The sequence below is a fragment of the Nuphar pumila genome, chromosome 7, assembly GCF_984573655.1.
Source record: "Nuphar pumila chromosome 7, dmNupPumi1.hap1.1, whole genome shotgun sequence".
Lineage (NCBI taxonomy): Eukaryota > Viridiplantae > Streptophyta > Magnoliopsida > Nymphaeales > Nymphaeaceae > Nuphar > Nuphar pumila.
Window position 1 is genome coordinate 25,444,586 of NC_143255.1, and position 23,592 is coordinate 25,468,177.

Genomic DNA, 23,592 nt, shown 5'->3' on the forward strand with positions numbered 1-23,592 from the left:
AAGATAAATAACAAAAAATCTAAAACAACATGAAAAGCAAGACATACAATTTATAGAGGTTTGACCAACCAAGGGCTACGTCTTCTTAGCATTGAGCTCAATTCACTAAACCACTACTTAATAGTGCTAATTACTAAAATAATTGTTTCACACCACTTGTTAAACACCAATATGGCCTTTCTCGGCTCACCGTAGCTCAACCCTAGAGCTACCAATACAATGAATGGTTGAAATAGATCACTCTTTACACAAAACAAAATCTAAACACAATGAAGAACAAGAGAGAGTAAAACCTAATACGAAAAGCCCTAAAATATTTCAACACAACATAGAGAAATCAAAGTAGTTCTTATTGGAGAGCTTTCAAATGCTTGAGAGCTTGAGGATAAATGTGATTTCAACAATTCTAATATTGTCCTCTATCATCATTTTATAGATGAAGATAAAATAGATTCATTGGAGAGTTACTGGAGTCAAAGAACAACTTTTACAATGGCTATATGACCGTTAAAATTTGCATGTTACACCCTGGAGTCGACTCTTCTATTTTTCATTCTTGAGGGTTGACTTTTTCTCTGAAAGCTGACTCTTTAATTTACAATCAATATGTATGCATTTGGTTGCGTAAGGGTCAACTTTTCCTTTATAAGGGTCGACTCTTTTGTATATAGTCGATCTGTCTACGTTCGGTTCCCTGAGGGTCAACTCTTCATTTCTGAGAGATGACTCTTTGACACATAGTAAAAGAGTATGCATTCAGTTGATTGAGGGTCGACTCTTTCTTCTTTGAGACTTGATATTCATGCTCTTCCAAAGGTCGACTTTAGCTTAAAGGTCAACTCTTTTGTATTTTTTTTAGATTTTGAAAGTTGATTTTGAATCTCTTCAGGGGTCGACTCTTGCTACTCAAGGGTCGACTCTTCTTCATTATATGCATGTATATATTTTCAAAAGTCTTTGTTGAAATTGAGTGAACTTTTATCACTTTTGGGAGAATTTTTACAAAATTTAATCCTTAAAAACAATATCAGAAGATTAAACTTTGCACACTTGAGGTTCAAGAATTAGTCCTTAGAGAGTTTTGTAATCATCAAAATTAGTATAGGAGCTCAACAATTTATTGTTGGACTTCGTTGTTGCCTTTTTTTGAAATGATATAAATCTTATTTACAACCTTAGAACAATCTTTTCAAGGTGCCTTGGATCTTGAAGCATAATTGAAACTCAATCCCCCTCTAGAGCCTAGTAAAAATCTGATCCAAGACAAACCCACTATATGCTTAAACTCAAATCTTGTTGACCTAGTCCCAAAAGAATCAGTCCATTCATCACCTTCTATCTAGACCCAAACTTCACCTGTACCTACCTTACCTAAACCAAGTCTGCCCCATAACCCGAGCATATTTAGGGTGCAATATTAGTAGCATGTGAAACATGGGATGATGAAACCAAAGATCCAAATTGTTTGTTCATGTACTACTTCAAATTAGATCAAATCAGCCTTAGATCCATTTGATTCTTCTATTCAAAAAGATGCAATCGAGAACTATAGAGGGTTTGTAAAGAATGTTGCAGGTTTTCATATACATATTGGAGTGATCATGCTTAGTCTACTCAATTTGTGGTGCAGTATAAGGATCCAATTTCGTATTATAGATCCATAACCCACAAGGTAGAACAAGATTGAAAAAAGCACAAGCGAAATCCAGACTTGAAGGCAAGTCTTCTCCAGCCCAGGAAAAATTATGCAAGAGCAGAGCAAAAGACCTGGATCCATTTTAGATTTTAGAGTTTTTGGATCTTTGTATTCAGATATTAAATCTATCCAAGATCTAAAAGTAAGATTAAGGTTTTATTTTTTCTATAAATACTTGTTATGAAGGGAGGAAAATAAAAAAGTTGAATGGTTTAATTTTTATTATTTTGGTTGAATTTATGCAATTCTTCTAGTATTTTTGTTTTCTCTAGGTTTTTGTGCATAGGAATAGTGTAACGTAGTTTTTCTCCTCAAACAATGAGGTCCATTTGCATCAAAAGTAAAGAATAGCAATGTATTTATTAAAGGTGATTTATTTCTTTCTGTTTTTAAGAAACAAAGATATGCTTTTTATATGAGAGAGAAAGAAGACATTAATAGCAATGTACTTATTAAAAGTGACTTTACATTAATGCCTCAAGGGAGAATAATCTGGTATTGATGGGTTGAATGAAGTAGAGGGCTCTCCATTAACTGTAAAAGAAAGAGCCTTCTACTAGTTTAACACGTGCCACTAAAATCTTAACGGGTTTGGGTTGTGGATTTAATGAAACATGATTCATGATGTGACCCGTTATCGAGTTTGGGTACCCGAGAGCCCACGGGACTACCTAGCCCGGTGTCCAGCCCTAGGTTGGCTAGCTGTTAAAGATTTGTTTAGTTGGGAGATTATGGATGGTAAGAGGGCTAGATTCTGGACAGAACCTTGGCTTTCTACTGTTCTCATATATTATGTCAAGGGAGCTGCTTATGGTCTGAAAGGGATTTGGCTTGATATGTTGCTCAGATATATAATAGACCCCAAGCGTTACAGGAGGCCACGGCATTAGTTTTGTTAGAAAGTTGAGATTTTCATTATGTCAAAAAGGGAGGGTAGATAACGCTCTCTGTCGCAAAAAACCTAAAACCTCACAGAACACCCAAACTCGCAAAAAGTTACTTAAGCAAGAAAGCCCTAAAAGAGTATTTATAGGACCTTGTTACAAACGAATCGGGTCCATACCGCAGGGCTTTGCCCCCGCACCCCCATAAAAAAAATGGGTCAGTTTAAAACCGACCTCTTGTAACTGTCCGATTTACGCCTGAACCATAAGCCCATTTAGGTATGCAATTTCAGTAATACTCAGACCTGAACCCCAACTTGAAACAGATTGGGTCGAGTCTAGGTCCAATCTTTAGACACGGGTCCATTTGAAACCGAACCCGTTCATAACCAATCGGATGCATAACCAAACACATTAACCTATGTGGGTCTACAATTTCAATCATACCCAAATTTAGACCTGAACCTGAATAACACTGGGTCGGGTCTAGGTCCAATTTTTAGAACCATTTCAATGAAATGGGTCTGACAAATCCCAGGTTATAACCCCTTAAAATCATCTATGATGGCATGTGCCTCATGAGAACATACTACAAATTACAATGTGCAAATTAAACGATGTATTTACTCATATAGACTGAGTAGAGAGTTAAGGGGTCCATGTTTAACAGATTTGGTGTAAGCTTAAACTTTTTTCTAATCTGTGTTGTTTAATGGTGTGTGAGATTTTATAAGTTTAAGTTGTTTGGTAACTTGCTTTTGTTTTGAACAGTTTCAAACCAGATCTATATACGGTAAGCTTACAATGGAAGCTGTTGATGTTACTCCAGGATTCACTTTTTCTCCAGCCAATGGGATTTTTTTTTTTTTTGGTACACGGAGAAACTAGACCCGGGAAGGCCTAGCTGCACTGGTCATAGCCTCCTGTACTTACGGTCGCTGTCTAAACAAGCATGAGAACATGGGGCATGTGTTAGAGGATTAGCTGGATCAGATCCCAGTCCAGAATTTGAAGGCTACCGTATTACCATAGATAGTTAAACTCCTTCAAGCTCCCCTAGTGTTTCACGTGGTTATATGACAAGCTCGGATAATATTCAAAACTGGATTTACCATGATAACCTGTCATATTTCACAGATAATCGCTGCGAGATTTCAATTTGAAGTGCCCTCCATCAGAATCCATTCAAGCATTCAGATCTCCCATTGTTGTAAGCAACGAACAGCATTCATTTATAATTGCTGGCGCTTATCAATCATCAAGTGAGCTCCTGATGCATGAAACACATGTTCTGGCATCCTTCGAAGTGGTTGGGCCACAGGCTTGGCACCATTACAATCGGGTCCAACAACCATAATTGGCTACATTCCTCCATTAGCAGTTTTTTTCTGAAGAACCCAATCTAAGCAGACTCAAACCGATGACATCCGCTGCAGATAGACAATAACCCCTTGTTGGTCCCGAGGGATGGAGGGCAATTACATCGGATACAAGCGATGGAGGGGCATCAATGGGGACTTTACACATCTGAATAGATGGTTATCTCACTGTGCCAGGAACCTGAGCTTAGCAGCTTGATTGTGTTCTTCAAGATGGGGAGAATCTATCTTGGTCATTCCTGTAATATTGCTCAAGCATGTAATGTTTCCATGTAATTTCTTGAGCAATAAAAGGAGGGGCCTTAATCCCCAAGCCATTTCTTATCATGGAAAAGAAAAGAACAAAAAAAACCCAGTTCTGTTCATCTGTACGTGTGCAAAAGAAACAACTTTCAATTTAGATTTAGGACACTAGATTTTGGAGGCTACTCACATATGTTGAGCTTTTGTTGCCAAAAGAAATACAAGACCTAGGCAAAGTGGTATGCATCAGGAATTTCAAATTTTTGAGGACAAAGTAGAGAACTTCAATAACCTGAACTTGTAAGATGTTATCATGAGGCATATATTAGATGATTATATAACATGATTAAGTTCATATTATATCCACCAAATTCACAGTTTGGTTTCACTAATTATGAAATTTCAAGAGTGCACTCCTTAATTTTTAAGAGTTTTTTAGACTTTTCAGTAGGAGCTTATCTGAAACATCAGCAGTTAGTGCAAGTCACCTTGTGTTGGGATGTTGCCTTAGTTGTCAAAGAAGGTGCCTAGGCGCCGCTTAGGCAGACTAGGTGACCTAAGCACAGCCCCACTGCCTGGGTGGTGGGGCCTTATATTGCCGCCTAGACTGCCACGGCCTGTGTTTTTTTTAAAGCCTAAGCTTTTTTTTTTGAAGATTTTTGTTTTTGTTTTTAAGACATCATTTGTTTTCTTCTTCGAAGAGGAGGAAGAGAAGAAAAACAAAGAGAAGACATTTATTTGTCTATTGCTTGTATTATGTCTATTGTTGAGAAGAAGAAAAAGGCATATCATTTGTCTATTGCTTGTATGTCTATTGTTGAGAAGAAGAAGAAGACATTATTTGTCTATTGTTCATTTTTTGTATACATGATTTTTATTTTTTGTGTATTGTTCATTCATATTGTTAGTTGTATGGTTTGTTTATTCAATTGTTAATTTATTCTTAATTTGTTTGAATAGGTTAAGGTTATGTAATATAATTATTTTATAGTGTTCAACGACATGTTATTTGTCTATTTCTTATTATTAATTGATTTTATGTTGTATACATATTTTTTTTTATGCTTTTTAAATTTTTTTTAATTTTGGGTACTGCCTAGGCCGCCTAGGCCTTTTTAGGGGATCACCGCCTAACGCCTATAACAATTAAGGACGTTGCAAGTTCGAACCCCAAATGGTATAGTTGTATAACTGGTAGGGGTCAGCCTAACCCCAGCTTTCTCTGTCAAAAAAAAAAAAAAACAACAGGCATACAAGCGTTGCAACCAAATCAAGCTATGATATGCAACCCCAGAATGCATGAGAAAATATTTGGCTTTGGTTTTCTCATTGACGAGGTTCAATTTTTCACACTGAATTTATAAGAGATAGCAACCCTCTTATACATGGTGGATGAATTCAATGTTCCATTAAATCTTTTTTTTTTTGCCAACCAAAAATCTAGAAAATAAAGTGATACTAAGAAATATGCTGCTATTTCAAGAAATAAATGAAAATTTTCCAAGTGAAAATGTTAGTTTACAACCTTAGCTAAAACTAAAGCTTCCTGAAAATAGTGATAACCAGGGCTTGGAAATTATTTCAGACTGGTGCACATAAAAATGCTTAAATGACAAGACAAAGCATACATGCAGGCCAACCTTAAGCTCAACTAACATCTGTACTTTTTTACACACATCTATGTTTATTGTTTTCCCTTTTTTTTGTGATGAAGGGCATAAGATACACATGAATGGGTAGTTTACAACAACATTCTTATGGAATGACAAAAAGTTGAAGAGAACTTACCCTTGGTCCCTTACACAAATTACAACAAATTGTAACTGATATATGAAAAAGGGCTACCTTCACTTCACAGACTAACAGCCACAAACATGCCCAAAAGATGATTCCTTTGATTTGATCTAATACCAGAGAGATGCAGAAGATGTGCCCCGAAGAACTGGACGTAATCGAGTCATCAGCAAAAAACTGTAGTTTGAATTTGCATCCATGATCATCACGTGCTTCTATTAAACATCAGAGACAAATGTTCAGATATACAGAATTGCTTCCATCCATCTTGAATGTCAGCTAAACTGAAAAGTTGATGTTACGGACAGATGCTATAAAAAGAAGTTTTAATAACATAAGCCAAAACTCTGTCAATACAATCAGAAAGAAAAGTTCCAATAGAATAAAGATACTTCTCAAGAAAGTTTCAAAAGTGATTAAAGGCATAAAATTCATATAAATAAAATGCATATCACTACAATAGTTACAGCACAAAGCAAATGGAGATGTCCATATACCAAAATAAGCTATTGGTAAAGCATGTATTCAGCCATTCCTTGAAAGAATATGATAGACCCAACCTTCTTCAAACTTTCCAATCAGCAGTTTTACGAAAACATAATTTTAGCATCCAATAAGTGCCCACCATAGGCCCGCTGACCTGGTGAGATGGCGAATGAGATCATCTGAGGTGTCTCGGACATCCTGAGTTCAAACACCAGGGTGGGCACCCATAGCCTTAGTGCTGAAGCGAAGGGGAGACCTTGGGTTGGGGGTTTATACTGGAAGGATTTCTGAAGGGAGGCAAGTAAACGTGATGGTTTCCCCACATCATTAAAAAAAACAATATTTTTCTACTAATTAACAGTTTTGGACATATGTCATTGCTTTATCACAAATTCACATTCAGAACTCCACCTTTCTTTTATAAACATTTTTTTGTTCTCTCACTGCAAAACCAGTTAAAGAACCAATGAAAACATAACAGAATTAGTATGCAATTAATCAAGGTTCTCTTCACTCTACCATGCAAGTTTACACCACCAGTTCGTAAACTCCCTCCATGAGCATGCACGAGAAAGAGAGAGAGAGAGAGAGAGAAGGAAAAGAACAAATAATAGATTTCTGGAAGTATGTTAAGGAAAAGGTGGGGCCTCTCATAAGAAAGTAAATGAACAAAGGAAATGAGATTCCATGAATGTTGATTATAGTTTTCAGTCATGAAGCATGCACCTCAAGGCAAGGAAAAAACCCTATGCCTCAAGGCACACAATAAAGGCATAAGCATTCATAAGGTGTGTGCCTAATGGGCTTGAGGTACATGCCTTGTCTTGAGGCTGCACCTCTCTACTCAATTGCAAAAATTCAATGGAGACTAAAACACCTCCACTTGACCTTGTTTTTCCTTGTGAAAAGGAAGACCCACTTTCTTAAACACCCCCTTCTGTCTTGCATCTCCCACTGAACCATCTCCACCTTTTCTTTCCATCCCTAAAGCCCCAACCCTGTTTTACCCATTTTCTTGTTTCCAGCGGGTGGTGAGAGGATTTAAAAAGGCTTCAAAGGTTTGGGTGAATGGTAAAGACCAAGAGCAGAGCAAGTACTCTTCGAGATCAAGCTAAGAGGCAACCACTATGAGATTTGGCACAGAGAGGGTTTTTATTTTTCACTGCTTAACTGAGTCTGATTATCGACTAGGTGATGTGATCATCAATCTGATTAAAGGGCCTGTCATTTTAGAAATAATCATTGTGGATATAAACTGTAGCCATTTAGGACCCCTGATCTGTAAGAAGAAGATAATTGTGGCCTTTTAACAGTTCAACTAAAAGTGTAATATGCCTGATTCATGAGAGCTTGGAGATCTCCATACTCATTGATCCTTTGATAGTTCCTAAATCAACATTTGCATGGACTAGGTGATGTGATCATCAATCTGATTAAAGGGCCTGTTATTTTAGAAATAATCATTGTGGATATAAACTGTAGCCATTTAGGACCCCTGATCTGTAAGAAGAAGATAATTGTGGCCTTTTAACAGTTCAACTAAAAGTGTAATATGCCTGATTCATGAGAGCTTGGAGATCTCCATACTCATTGATCCTTTGATAGTTCCTAAATCAACATTTGCATGGACCTTGAGCTATGTTACAAAGACAAGTCAACACGAGGACACAGAAATTTTAAAATTTTTAATCAATAAATACTCTTTTATTGATATTTTAATAGTAAAAATGCATTTTAATTTAAATAATACTAAAACATTAAAATATTGCTACAAATTTTAAAATGATGTCTGCACATGTCAGTGTCCGTGTCGGCATGTCCGCTCATCTCATCAGGGACACACACACCCAAAAAAGCCTGTCCCTGTAACATAGACCTTGAGTGTTGCATGATTTTTTCCAACATGATACAGCCTGCCCAATCACCAAGAGATACCAAGAGGGCCCTGGCACCTATGATACTTAGCACTCGCATAAAGAAAACAAAGTAGTTCATATAAATAATTTACAAAATTTAATAGTTATATGTAGGATAATCCAACTGATAATATAATCATTATTTCTTTTGTGAGCTAAGAACCAAATTGTCGTGTTGCAACTATAGTGTTTTCTATTTGTTTCAAGCAACACCAAACACCAATACTGAAGAAAACAATTTATGGTGTTTCACTTCAGTCAATGTTTAAAGTTAAGATATACACCAATGTATGTGAACAGAAAAGTCCACATTATCAAAATGTGATCACTAATGCTGGTAATTTTCATTAGCAAAATTTTCATAACTGCCAGTCTGCCTCAAACCGGTGATCACATTTTGAAAATGTGGACTTTTCTGTTCACATACATTGGTGTATATCTTAACTTAAAACATTGAATGAAGAGAATCACCATAAATTGTTTTCATCAGTATTGGAGTTTGAAGTTGCTTGAAACAAATAGGAAACACTATAGTGGTAGCAGGACAATTTGGTTCTTAGCTCACAAAAGAAATAATGAATATATTATCAGTTGGATGATCCATGGATATGGCTTGTATGTCCATGTCTCGAAATAAAAATGCATTGGTGAAAGATACAACAAATGCAATCATAATGCACATGCCAACTTTGTCCTGGTAGGGATTTTATTCTATTTGCAACATTTCAATAGTTAGTTGATTGATGTGAAGCTTTTGAGCATTGAGTTGTCAATAATCAGTAACTTGTAGTCATTTAAGCTCCTCTATTTTCTATTAGGTGCACTGGAGAGGAGTTATTAACGAAGATCTGTACTCTTTGAGTTGTTGGTAGTATGCATCTTCATTAGAAAATGTATGCCAATGTAGTAAGAATCATAGTTTGAACTTCCGTTTCTTTTTTGTGATTTATGATCTTGTAGAAAAAGTTAAAACGATTCAGAGAACTTTAATTGAATTTACTCTGAGAGATTGAATCATACTTAACTTTACAAGTTCACAATTATTGAGTTGCTAAATATTTATTAAAACTTTATTTATACTCTTTCACGTTACAAGACGGCTATTATTTGCATGAATGATGTATGTTTCTTGCTTTTCAGATTATTTTTTACTTATTTTTAATATTTTAGTTAATTATTTGTGAATCTTGCACTTCACTGCCTTGAGATTTGTGTCACCTCATGGGTGCTATAGTGCCTCGTCTCACCTCAATGCTCTTCATCCATTGTCCTGGATGTAAAAGAAATAGGGTTAACCGGTTGAGACATGTTCTGCTTGTCGTGTTTGATAGGCATTCTGCTGATTATTTTAAACATTTGCTAGTTTTACAGACAAATATCTAGAGTGAAGACAGAACTTGAAAAACAAAAACATTAATAAATGACTGAAGTTTCCTGATAGAAAACTACATCTGTATACCAATGCTACTATGCAAAGCAATAGGAGATCAAAAGATGGAACATTGTCTTAAGCACCAAAAAAGATGAGCCAGCTTCCCACTTTAGAAAGGGAAAAGTGACTGATTCCTATATTTTTACAGATCGACAGAAACTGCTATCCAAATTTCCTACTGATGAATCCAAAATGTGCATGTCATAGACTTCATATAAATCAGAATGGTGAGGAAGAGAAAGTACCTGCAGAAATGATATTAGTCACAATCTCCTAGAATGATCCACTATAAGAAGATTGCTTTTCAATCATTGCCAACCCTGTTGAATTTCCATTTCCCTGCAATCATGGAGGCCCTCATATGGGTTATTACATGAATGATTAGAATGTCTCTGTTAGGAAAACTTAACCAATTGAGCCACACAAATGTAACAAAAGATGAAATCTACATAAAGGAAAAAGAAATATAATTTCATAATCAAGAAGCTATAGCTTTAGAAGGAAACCCAATAAGCATACCCTTAAACATTGCTTTGAGACAAAATCGCAGATAGGATAATCATATGGGCAACAATAACGATGATCTTTACAACATACAGCAGATTCCAGATTACAACAACTCCATGAAATGCAGAGCCCAAGAAAGTGACGGGTACAACAGCAAGTGTTTCATGAAGGGCAATAACTCAAAATATCACATTTAACTGGGCTTGGTGTAGGTGGAGGTGGATTCAAGCCAGTCTTAACTGGATATGAAGCTAGCATGTTTATGCCACAAATCCCTTGTGGGTCCCCACTATTACGAAGAATGTGAATGTATCCATCCATTCCCCAATTTGGTCCCCATGAATTCTTTACAATCCAGTAATCTTTCCCATTTTCTGAACCATATCCAACAATAAGCACTGCATGATCTAAAGAAGTTGAACATGGCCCATCGAAAATGCCCTGAAAGAAAAACATTAACATTTAGGAACATGTTTCAGCCCCATCTTTCCTGAAACCTTAAAAACTTCAAGATGACTTTTTTAGAGAGAGAATTCAAGATGATAAACACCTTAGAGTACAGCTGGAAAGCTGGCTCGCTTCCACATATACCAACACTAACAGGTTGTTTTGCAACAGCCTGAAGCAAAAGTTTCTCATTGTTTGCTTGAACATCAGAGTAGCTATCAATTGTAACAATGTGCTGGTTTAGCTGTGAAAAAACATCGATTGAGAGTAAACTGGTACCGATTTTTGAAGTACCGATAAATGCAAATTGAATAACTCACTGTAGGTATTGGCATCAATGGATGGTATAACTACGAACACATACCTTTGCCTGACGGCAGGTTGCTTGCACACCTTGATAAGGATAATCCTTCCCAGTATCTATCCCCTGATTCTTTATAACCCACTTGAATGCATAGTCCATAAGTCCACCATTGCAACCATTATTATAAGAATTGTCACAATCACAGAGTTCTTGCTCGGAGAGACTGATCAAAGTTCCTGTGACGATCTTGTTTATACCTTCAATGGCACCTGTGGCTGAGAATGCCCAACAATCACCTGCAAAGGTAAGCAAAATCATGTACTTCTGCACAATGCATTCTGATCATCAGCAGCAGCTGTTTACCTAATATATGTAACCTGAAAGCAAAGACTTAATACAGCAAATAATTTTCATCATTCTTATGAAGATCCTCTCATCACTGAAAAACTTCAATCAATTCAACATAGTGTGAGTGTGTGTGCATCATAGTCACAGATATCGGCGATATTTTCAAAACATCGCGATATAATCACTGTATTTTCAGCGAACGATATTATGAGAAAAATATCGCGATATTTTGAAAATATCACAATTTGATAATATCGCAATATTATCACAAGAATATCGATATTGGCGATATTTTCAAAATATTGTGATATAATCGCTGTATTTTCAGCAAACAATATTATAGGTAAAATATCGCGATATTTTGAAAATATCGCAATTTGATAATATCATGATATTATTGTTAAAAATAATGTATCTAGGATTTTTTACCTTTTTATTTTTTAGTCTAGTTTGTATAGGATTTTTTATCTTTTTATTTCTTTAGTTTTGTTTGTATTGGACTAGTCAAACCTTTGACTAGTCAATACAAGGGAGTCCAACGACTCTCTCCTCTCATCCTCTTTTTGTGTATAAATATGGGGCCTTCCCCCTCTAATGAAGTGCCAAATGAGTGAGGCGATATCTCCAAGAGCAAGCACGAAAGCACGCACATACACAAGAAGCCACTAATGGGCAAGATTGCAACAAACCACAAAAATGGTAAAACACACAAAATAAGGTGAAAAAATATATTCCACTCACATAAGGCTTCACAAGAAGCTTGAAGAATACATGGGGCCAAGCCCCTTTGATGCAGAGCACGTTCCATACCCAACAGCCCATAGACGTGTTTCGGGTCTGGGACTGGACCCGAGACCCGGATCTAGTTGAAGCCTTTAAATATTCTTAGGGTTGCGTGCAGGGGGATGGAAAAATTTCAGCGCAGCCTTTTGTTTCAGCCTTTTGTTTTTTTTTTCTGCTTTAGTTTTCCCTGTTATGGTTTTCTTTTCAGCCGCACGTCCTTTGCAGTTTTATTTCTATTATTCCTCTGTCACGTTCAGCTTTTTGCAACAGCTTTCATTGTTATTCCTCTTGTTTTCTTTTTCCTAATTGTTATTGCATTCAACTATTGATTGCTTGGTTAATGAAAATAAACAGTCAGCGTGTATTTTCACGGTGACCTTCATTCTTCTCCTTCAAATTGTTCATCTGGTTGTTCGATTGAAGTCTTATTAGTTGTTCGATCGACGTTCACTGAAATACAGTTCTGCACCGTTTTTTCCGGTGAATCTCTTTCTTCTCCCTGCATACTGCTCGGCCGTAAAGGTCATGCCCTCATCTGTCGAGGCCAGCATGAAGGTCGACCCTGCAACAAAGAGGTGACGCCGGTCCTATCGCTGTGTTAACAACCCTCAGCTCCGGCATCCACACGACAACGGCCGAGCTATCACGTGCTGGTTTGTTTTCCAGTCGCTGCATCGAAGAACATCCTTTGGGTACCCGTTATTGTGAGAATATTGTGCCCTCACTGCATCAAATGGTATCAGAGCCCAACCCCTCCTCCTTCGTCAACGGCATGACGTAAGAAGCGAGGAACGGTCCTATGAGCGAAAAGGCGTGAGAGGAGATCATGAAGCGGCTACTCAACAAGTTGATGCAGATGCAGAAAGATATGCTATGCCTAGAAAATGAGGTAGCCGGTTTGTCGAAGCGCATGGATGGGGTCGAAGCACGGATGGATGTGCTTGAATCCAAGGTGGATGCGCACGCACTGCAATTGAATCAGTTAGGCGCGCGCGCGATTAACCCTGTTGATACTACCGTCGTCGATCCAGCCCCGATGACGCTCCAACACACGACGTGACGAGAAGGAGTTGAAGAAACCTTGCACAGGGATGCAGGTTGCGGCAGTTCTCCCTATCCGGTACCTTCCTTCCATCTCAAATCAGCAGCGACCCCAGGTTGCCCATGTCCGGCTACTCTCCAACTGAATCGCCAAGGGACGCAGCCAGTCAGGGCGATTGCGTCGCAGGTCGGGCCTGAGTTGCAGGACCACAACGTTACGCTGGGTCCTGTCCCAGGCCTGGGCTTGTGGCCTCGCACCATGGGGATCGCGCCACAGTGTGGGTTGGACCTGCGGGGCCCCGGCATCCCACTGGGCCTTGCTGGGTGAATCAAGCTTCATTACAACGTGGCATGTTCAGGGCTGAGCATATCAGAAGTTATAAATCTGAAGTTGACGTTGTGAAGGAGACAGGAGAGCGTTGCAAAATGAAAAGGGCAGTAGATTTTGGAAAAATGCTTCGTGGGTATGGTAGGGTGGTCAGCCCTGATGATGATGGATTCTCATTTATTGGTGCCAACTTGCAAGTTGGAGATGTGGTCATTGGTAAGTTTGCAGAGTCAGGAGCAGATCACAATTTTAAATAGAAACACCTATCTTCGATGTGTCTGATCTATATACTTACTGTGGAGAAGATCAGACGTCGGAACCGATGTCTTCCCAACTCGGGGAGAATGATGCAGAGCACGTTCCATACCCAACAGCCCACAGACGTGTTTCGGGTTTGGGACCGGACCCGAGACCCGGATCCAGTTGAAGCCTTTAAATAAACTTCTTAGGGTTGCGTGCAAGGGGATGAAAAAATTTCAGCGCAGCCTTTTGTTTCAGCCTTTTGTTTTTTTTTTCTGCTTTAGTTTTCCCTGTTATGGTTTTCTTTTCAGCCGCACGTCCTTTGCAGTTTTACTTCTATTATTCCTCTGTCACGTTCAGCTTTTTGCAGCAGCTTTCACTGTTATTCCTCTTGTTTTTTTTCCTAATTGTTATTGCATTCAACTATTGATTGCTTGGTTAATGAAAATAAATAGTCAGCGTGTATTTTCACGGTGACCTTCATTCTTCTCCTTCAGACTGTTCATCTGGTTGTTTGATTGAAGTCTCATTAGTTGTTCGATCGACGTTCACTGAAATACAGTTCTGCACCATTTTTTCCGGTGAATCTCTTTCTTCTCCTTGCATACTGCTCGGCCGTAAAGGTCATGCCCTCATCTGTCGAGGCCAACGTGAAGGTCGACCCTGCATCAAAGAGGTGACGCCGGTCCTATCACTGTGTTAACAACCCTCAACTCCGGCATCCACACGACAACGACCGAGCTATCACGTGCTGGTTTGTTTTCCTGTCGCTACATCAAAGAGCATCCTTTGGGTACCAGTTATTGTGAGAATATCGTGCCCTCACTGCATCACCCTTATTTATACACACTAAGGGACCCAAGGAGGGGCTCCCATAGAGTCGTTGGAGCCCCTCCGACGGTCATATTTATGTTGGAGGGGTCCAACGACTCTTTGTGGACCCCTCTCAATCAATAAAGAAAGAAAAGAAAAAAGGTAAAAAGAAAAAGGAATAAAAAGAAAAAAGAAAAAAGAAAAAGAGCATATCTTTTAGGATATGCGTGTACAATGTGAAAAGACTAATTTGCCCCTATTGGGTTTTACAAAAGAAATATATATATATATATATATATATATATATATATATATATATATATATATATATATATATATATATATATATATATATGGGTGCATGTGTCATAATCTATATATATAGATATATATATGTATAACATATTTTAACACCCCCACTCAAACGCATGGTGAGATCACCGAGAGTTTGCTAAGGAGAAAGTAGAAACAAGGCGATGGCAAAGCTTTAGTGAAGAAGTCCGCCAACTGATACTCAGTAGGAACATATGACAGTTGAATGGTGCCCCTTAAGAACTCATCACGAACATAATGACAGACCATCTCAATGTGCTTTGTTCGTTCATGAAAGGTGTGATTGCTGGCAATGTATATAGAACTCTTGTTGTCGCAGCACAACTTCGAAGGAGTTGAGAATGAGACGCCCATATCTTTAAGCAAGCTTCTTAACCATACAATCTCAGTGGTGGTAGTGAGCATCGCACGATACTTTGCTTCGGTAGAAGAGAGAGAAACTTTTTGTTGCTTCTTACACCTCCATGAAATAAGTGACTCTCAAAGAAACACATAATAACTTGTGGTGGAAATACGATCATCGGGGTTACCCCCCAATCAGAGTCAGTATAAGCAAGTAAAGTAAGAGGTGAAGAAGAGGGTAAGAATAGTCCTTTAGTTATGGTGCTTTTCAAATATCTGATAATCCTCATGACTACGGCCATGTGAATGGTAGGAGCAGTTTGAAATTGGCTTGCACTATGAATCGCATGAGAAATATCGGGCCTGGTGATAGATAAATATGTTAGTGACACAATCAACTGACGATAAGGCATGAGATCTGTTAGAAAGTGGCTTTGAATACATTAGGTTCAATAAAGAACCCATACACATGCACATGAAGTGCGAATAAACCCATTAAAGGGAACAACACAAGCACATAATGTGCTAACACATAAACCCACACAAGGGGCAAAAATATGACATAAAGTCATAAGTTGAATATTATTGAAGAAGAAGGAAGAAGGGGGTATAAACCCCATACAATGGAGCATAAGCTCCTCTAAGGAGAGTTAGAAATACAAAGGGGAGAGCCCCTATTTATAACAACAAAAAGGAGCCTTGGAGGGGCTCCACTCATAGACGTTGGAGCCCCTCCAACGGTCACAAATGTGACCGTTGGAAGGGGCCCAACGTCTATTTGAGTGGGCCCCCCAAGGTACCTTTTGGTACTTGAGAAAAAAAAGAAATAAAAAATAAAAGAAAAATAAAAATAAAATAAATTACAATCACATTCATAAAGTGAATGTACGTAAAACAGAGGAAAAGACTAAAATACCCCTACGACTAAACAAAAGGAAAATATATATTTTATATATATAAATAGGAGGATACATATACATATATACCATATATGTATATGTATCATCGTTTATATATATAAAATATATCTAATTACAACAATTGATGGGTACATTTTAACACCCCCCCCCCCTCAAGCTTTGCAGGGAAACGAAAAGATTGAAAAAAAGGGCAAAACTCCACGAAGCTTCGGCGACTCCAAGAGGCTTCGGCAAGGATGTAATGAAACTTGAAATAGCCTTCCTCCAATTGTCTTCAAATGATGAACCCATTTCCCGAACCATCCAGGGTACTTCCCTTTGTCCTATCTCCAAGATCCTGAGGAAAGAAAACAACAAAGAACAAGTAAACAATATCTTTGCACTTTACTCAAAAAGGAACAATCCTAACAAGGTGCAAAATTTATGCATAATATGATAGTTACTTTAGTATGAAACGAAAAATTTAGAAAACCAAAGTTTCTAAATCATACATTATGTTAAAACAAAATGAGCGGAAGCAAATTATGCAAAAATTGCAAGAATGCATTCATAAGGTCCACCATTGGACAAATATAACCCCATAATGGGGAATAACAAAAAAGATCCACTAAGGGATACCACAAGAAGCCTACGAAGAGGCATAACATACATATGCTTTATTGAATGAGAGCCCAAAAAGGCCATAAAGAGCATATGCATATACGAATCATTATATGAATTAATCCTCAAAGAACTAAAACATGCTTCAAACATGTAGTGAAGTTTGGCAAAAACCATTTTACATATAAGGGTGGAAAAAACCATAAGCACTTAATATATAGATTAAATGCTAAGAAATCAACTTGATATGCATATCAAAAAGATGATTTACTTGAAAAATACAAGTCATGAATGGAATTTTGCAAATTTCAATAATAGTTTATTCATTACAAACAACTTCCTCATTAGTCCTCCAAAACCCATAAATCAAGTGTATAAGCTACTAGATCAAGAATATAAAGCCATTAAAGGCCAAAGACACACACAAAGGTGTGTAAACGAACCTCTTGTCTATATATAATAATACTTGAAATAAGTGCATCTACGACAAGAGCAAGAGAATACATGCCAACATGGACTAAAAAGTATCTCTTGTCTACGTAAAAATACACTTAAAACCAAGTATGTTCAGCTACTAGAACAAGAGTAATAAGCCAACCATGGGCTAAAACAAAATACATCTCTTGTCTACATAAGATGACATTTGAAATGAGTGAAATACGCCAACCATGGGCATACATCTAAGCGACTAGAACAAGAACACAAACGCCAACATGGAATAAGATCACACACGATGGTGTGAATCAACGTGTCTTGTCTACATATAAGATCACTCAAGACAAGTGTGTTCAGCTACTAGACCAAGAGAGCAAAAGCCAACAAAGGGCTAAAAACACACGAAGATGTAATAAAATTCTTGTCTACATATGATGACACTTAGATAAGGGACATAAAAGGAGAAGACTTTTGAGGTAATCAAACTTGTAATGACAAACATATATATAAATCAAACCTTGAATCAATAAAACAATATTCTTCAAAAAAGAATACCCATAAAAACAACATTTTGGAATAAACTATGTAAAAGTATCTTCAACAAGATACAATAACCGATAGTTAAATATTCTTGAAAATAAATGTGTGAGCATACGCACACCAAGAACACTCGTGCACAAAAGCACAAAATCACAAATGTGCAAATGCACTCATAATTTTCATAAACAATGAAAGGTTGGGCAATAATCCCTAAAACCTTGATTTCAATATACCTTAAAACATTTTAAGGTTTCAAACATCATATATCCATCACATTTATATATAAAGAAGAGCATCCATAAGATCAATGGCCAACATCAAACTAGTGACACACTCATATACCAAATCATTCTAGAGTCCCAAGGTGCCTATAACTCACCTCAACCCCCATCTATAATATGGTAAGTGGACAATCTAAAAAGACATAACAACGAGTGTCACACTCATAATTAGAGATCATATACCAAATCATTCTAGAGTCCCAAGGTGCCCATAACTCACCTCAACCACCATCTATAATATGGCAATTTGGACAATCTAAAATGATATAACACGAGGTGCCCATAACTCACCTCAACAAACATCTCTAATAAAACAATAATAAGGCTAAAACAATGATGCATTAAAGAAACATGTGATGGACAAATATAAATGCCACAAAAAGGCAATAAACACTTTAGGAATCATTTTTCAAAGAAAAGAGGACCGATTAAAAATTGAATCAAAGGTCCAATATAATCCATCACAATAATATGCTTTATAACAACAATTTTGCATAAACATGAATTATGCTTAATCCTAAAAAGAAGTCATTTATACAAAAAAGACTTATTATGCAACTAACACAATTATGAAATATTAAGCAACATCATGCGTAAGAACCGATTTGGAATAATCAAATAGTAAAAAACAAGCCTCAACTAAAGTGCAATTAAATGCACACCAAATGATAATAGATGCACTTTTATGCAATGCAAGATTTTTAAATGACAATAATCTTAAATAAGCAAATAACAAACTTAGGCCAATATAGACATTCATAAAGATGTTGAGGTTTGAAAAAATCTTATGAAATCCACTATTGTAACTTAAAAAATGATGCTCACAACCAATCTCAAAAGATCCACAAAGGGTTACAAGTATTAATGAATCGTTGAAGGATATTATGCAAGGAAAAAGATACTCACAAACAATCTTCTCACAACAACCATGAAATCTTCATAAAAGAGTATATACTCACAAGAAGATTATAAGGACCGAAAGGCTCCTTAAAGAGAGCTCAAAACACACAAAATTCCTAAAGAAGGGGGAAACTCCACTAAAGTGAGAGAAATTCCAACAAAGAAGAATAATAGATTTGTTAAAAAAACCTTATGATAAAGTAAGATTGTACTATGGCATAAATCTATAAAATTAAACATTTATTGAGGAAAAATTCAAAAGCTTTTAAGTTTTATCAAAAAACATGACTTAATAGATTATTACGAACTCCTAATGTAATAAGTACGCAACAAACATTAGTGAAGACCATAAATTTTATAATGAGACAAGCTCTTTAAATCAAATTGAAAAATCTTTTAAGAGTATAAAGATGCAAAGAAAATCACCATATTCCATAAGACTATTTTAAAACTTAATTCAACCGGAATTATATAAAAAAAAAACTTTCTTAATTAAATGTTGCTCATATAAAAAGGACACATTGGGTAAGTGAATCAAAACTTATTAAGGAATTTAGCATTTTTCGAAAAACTACATCTCACAAACATTTTAATCTTAACATACCTTTCTTTAAAGACTTACCATATATAAAAGGTATTCTTATAAACAAAGTTAGATTTAAAATATAAATTCAAGGCTCCAACGGTCATAAATCTTTACCGACCCATTAAGTTTTGAGCAATCATATATCTATTTTTTTTTCGCCAAACAAGTTATCATTTTCAAATTTTTCAAAGAAAAACATACGAAAAAGTATGTATACGAAAAAGATTCAATAGAGTATCAAGTAACTCAAATTTTTATAAAAAGACATAATGACAAAGAGTACACATAAAAAAACACATTAAATTCTTCATACAATACTTAAGGAAATAGAATGCATACCTAATAACTTTAAGAAAGAAAAGAGAGAAATAACTACTTCACCATTTTTCTTTAAAAATTTCTTGAATACCACGCTTCTCGATGCACCAAAGAGCAACTCAATCTCAACTTGACTCTGATACCATGTTAAAAAGTGGCTTTGAATACATTAGGTTCAATAAAGAACCCATACACATGCACATGAAGTGCGAATAAACCCATTAAAGGGAACAACACAAGCACATAATGTGCTAACACATAAACCCACACAAGGGGCAAAAATATGACATAAAGTCATAAGTTGAATATTATTGAAGAAGAAGGAAGAAGGGGGTATAAACCCCATACAATGGAGCATAAGCTCCTCTAAGGAGAGTTAGAAATACAAAGGGGAGAGCCCCTATTTATAACAACAAAAAGGAGCCTTGGAGGGGCTCCACCCATAGACGTTGGAGCCCCTCCAACGGTCACAAATGTGACCGTTGGAAGGGGCCCAACGTCTATTTGAGTGGGCCCCCCAAGGTACCTTTTGGTACTTGAGAAAAAAAAGAAATAAAAAATAAAAGAAAAATAAAAATAAAATAAATTACAATCACATTCATAAAGTGAATGTGCGTAAAACAGAGGAAAAGACTAAAATACCCCTACGGCTAAACAAAAGGAAAATATATATTTTATATATATAAATAGGAGGATACATATACATATATACCATATATGTATATGTATCATCTTTTATATATATAAAATATATCTAATTACAACAATTGATGGGTACATTTTAACAAGATCTGCTAAAGGAGTGCCTCTTATCTTGGCGTTGATCACTTCTGGAGTCTCTACCTTGTCATCTGTCAGTCCAGACCGAGCAATAATGTCGGAAGCAAGCTTCATCTGAGAGAGAACATACCCCTTGGGGGAGTATGCAACTTCAATTCCTAAAAAATACCTTAGAAAACCAAGGTCAGACGTATCAAAATTTTCTTTGAGAATATTTTTAATAAGGTCAATACCCTTTTTATCATTACCTGTGATAATCATATCATCAACATATAGCAACAAAATTGTTATGAACTCATTAGAAGTTTTAACAAACAAAGAGTATTAATATAACATTAGGAAAAATCATTATCGAGAATTACTTTGCTAAAAAGATTATATCAAGCTTTTGATGCTTGTTTAAGATCATATCAAACTTTATTTAACTTTAGAATATTTTCTTTATCAATTTCAAGACCTAGCGGAGGATCCATAAGAACTTCTTCACATAGAGTTCCATTTAAAAACACATTTTTAACATCAAGTTGATATATCGGACATTGCTTAATGGAGGCTAAGGCAATTAATGTTCGCACACTAATCATTCTAGCTACTGGAGCAAAGGTTTCTTCATAATCAATCCCATATTCTTGGGCGTAGCCTTTTGCAATCAAACGAGCTTTGTATCTTTCTAGAGATCCATCACATTTGGTTTTGACTTTATATACCCATCTATACCCAATTGCCTTTTTTCCTAATGGTTGACGAATAATGCTCCAAGTTTGGGCTTTGTTAAGAGTCTTTAATTCAATTTTCATAGCTTCAATCCAATGCGGATGATCTTTAGCTTCTTTAAATGAAGTAGGCACATGATACAAATGTATTAACATGAGACAAGTCCTATAATTATGTGAAAAAGATTCATAAGACACAAATTTTTGTGGTGACCTACTATTACGAAAAGATCTCCTAGGTGGATCAATAGGTTCTTCTAAAGAGAAGTCTTGAGAATATCTCTCAAGAGCAGATTGATGTTCATTTTCTAACTGTCGGGTATATACATTTATATCATTAAGGTTCTCATTTTGGGAAACATTACCATGTTGTAGTATATCATTATAGTGTAAAATGCCATCACAAGTATCATCGCAAATAATTGCATCAAGGGACTCAATTCTAGGAGCTAAGTCAAATAGAAAGGAATAATCAATGTCTTTTCTAGATGTGTGGATATCAAAACCATTTTGTTCTTCAAGAAAGTTTACATTTTTTGACACATAGAGTTTATTGTTTCGAATATCATAGCCTCTATAACCTTTTTTTTTTTTTTTTCACCATAACCAATGAACACACATTCAAGAGTTTTGGGTGATAATTTATCTTGTTCTTGAACAAGCACAAAGCATTTACATCCAAATATCCTTAGGCTATTAAAATCGAGAGTAATTTTAAATAATTTTTCAAAAGGTGATACATTTTTTAAAGAAGAAGAGGGCATACGATTGATAAGATATGTTGCGGTAAGAAGAGCTTTGGCCCAAAAGTTTTTAGGAACATTTTTAGAAACAAGAAGTGTTCTTGTAGTTTCAATTAAATGTTTATATTTCCTTTCTGCAAGACCATTTTGTTGAGGAGTTTTATGACAAGATCAGTTTTAGGACAAGATCGTTGGTGTAAAATTTCATTTATTTTGAAATAATTTTGAAAATCTTTAGACATGTACTCACCTCTAAAATCGGATCTAAATATAGCTATATTGTTTTGAAATTGATTTTGAATAAGAACATGGAATTCTTTAAAATTAGTGAAGACATCAGATTTACTTTTAATAATGTATACCCATGTATATCTAGTAAAGTCATCAATAAAAGTAACATAGTAGGAATATCCCCCATTGAACATAACGGGTGTTGGCCCCCATACATCGGAATGCACAAGTTCAAAAGGTTTTTTTAACACAAAATTACTATGCAAATACGAAAGCGAATGAATCTTTCCAAGAATACAATCATTGCATGTAAATGTATTTATATTACAAAATTTTTCCAAAAAAAGAAAGCGATACAATTTGGAAATACTAGGATGTCCAAGCCTCTTATGCCAAGTCTCAATATCTTTGGATTGAACATGATTACAAAATGATTTTGATGGCAAAGACAAAAGGTCTATATAATAAAGATCCCTTCTATGGTTTTGCCCAATCCGCTTCTCGGATCGGAGATCCTGCACATAGCAATGGGTAGGTAAAAAAGTGACATCACATTCAAAATCGGTAAATTGAGAAACTGAAAAAGATTTAAATTAAGTTTTGGAATAATTCGGATTTTGGGAACAAAAAAAACTTTGTTTTGGTCATAAGTTTTCTCAAGGTTTCCAATGCCTTCAACATCAAGGATGTTCCATCGGCGGTGGAAACATATGATTTGAATTTATTGAGACTTGGTTTTGACAAAAGTGATGCATTTGGAGTCATATGAAAGGAGGCACCCGAGTCAAGAATCCAAGAGGTCATACCTAGAAAAGAGGAGATGGTGGCACCGAAAGTGGAGGGTGAGGAGGATGATGTAGAGGAATTCATCTTTATAAATTGTTGAAGAGTTTCGGTAAGATGAGCGATGGACTCCTTTATGTTTTCATCATTCTTTGAATCTTCATTTGTGTTTGAAGAAATTTCACCAACGAAAGCCACCTTCTTCTTGAATTTGGGTTAATCCGGACGAATATGGCCCGGTTCATTACAATTATGACAAATAATTTTTCTTCCTCCACCACCATTATTCTTCCAAAAATGGGGTGGTTTATATGATCTTACAGTGTTGCCGGGTCTAGACACGGCATGAACTTCATCAACATCTCTTTTAAAGGCCAAACGAGTTTCTTCTTGACATAAGTCGGCCAAAATGTCACTTAGAGGAGTAGAAGCCCTATGAAGAAGGG

General features: G+C 36.2%; 1 protein-coding gene across 1 annotated transcript in view; it reads right to left on the minus strand.

Moving 5' to 3' along the window:
• Positions 1-5,831: 5,831 nt before the first annotated feature.
• Positions 5,832-23,592, minus strand: part of XBCP3 (xylem bark cysteine peptidase 3) — a 28,193-nt gene continuing 10,432 nt past the window's right edge. Inside the window, exons 2-6 of the mRNA XM_090013999.1 lie at positions 11,149-11,384; positions 10,888-11,028; positions 10,350-10,778; positions 10,076-10,169; positions 5,832-6,211 (exon numbers count right to left, since the gene is read on the minus strand). Of these exons, the coding sequence (XP_089870125.1) occupies positions 10,500-10,778; positions 10,888-11,028; positions 11,149-11,384 (656 nt within the window). The 3' untranslated portion in view covers positions 5,832-6,211; positions 10,076-10,169; positions 10,350-10,499. The remainder of the gene's footprint in view (positions 6,212-10,075; positions 10,170-10,349; positions 10,779-10,887; positions 11,029-11,148; positions 11,385-23,592) is intronic.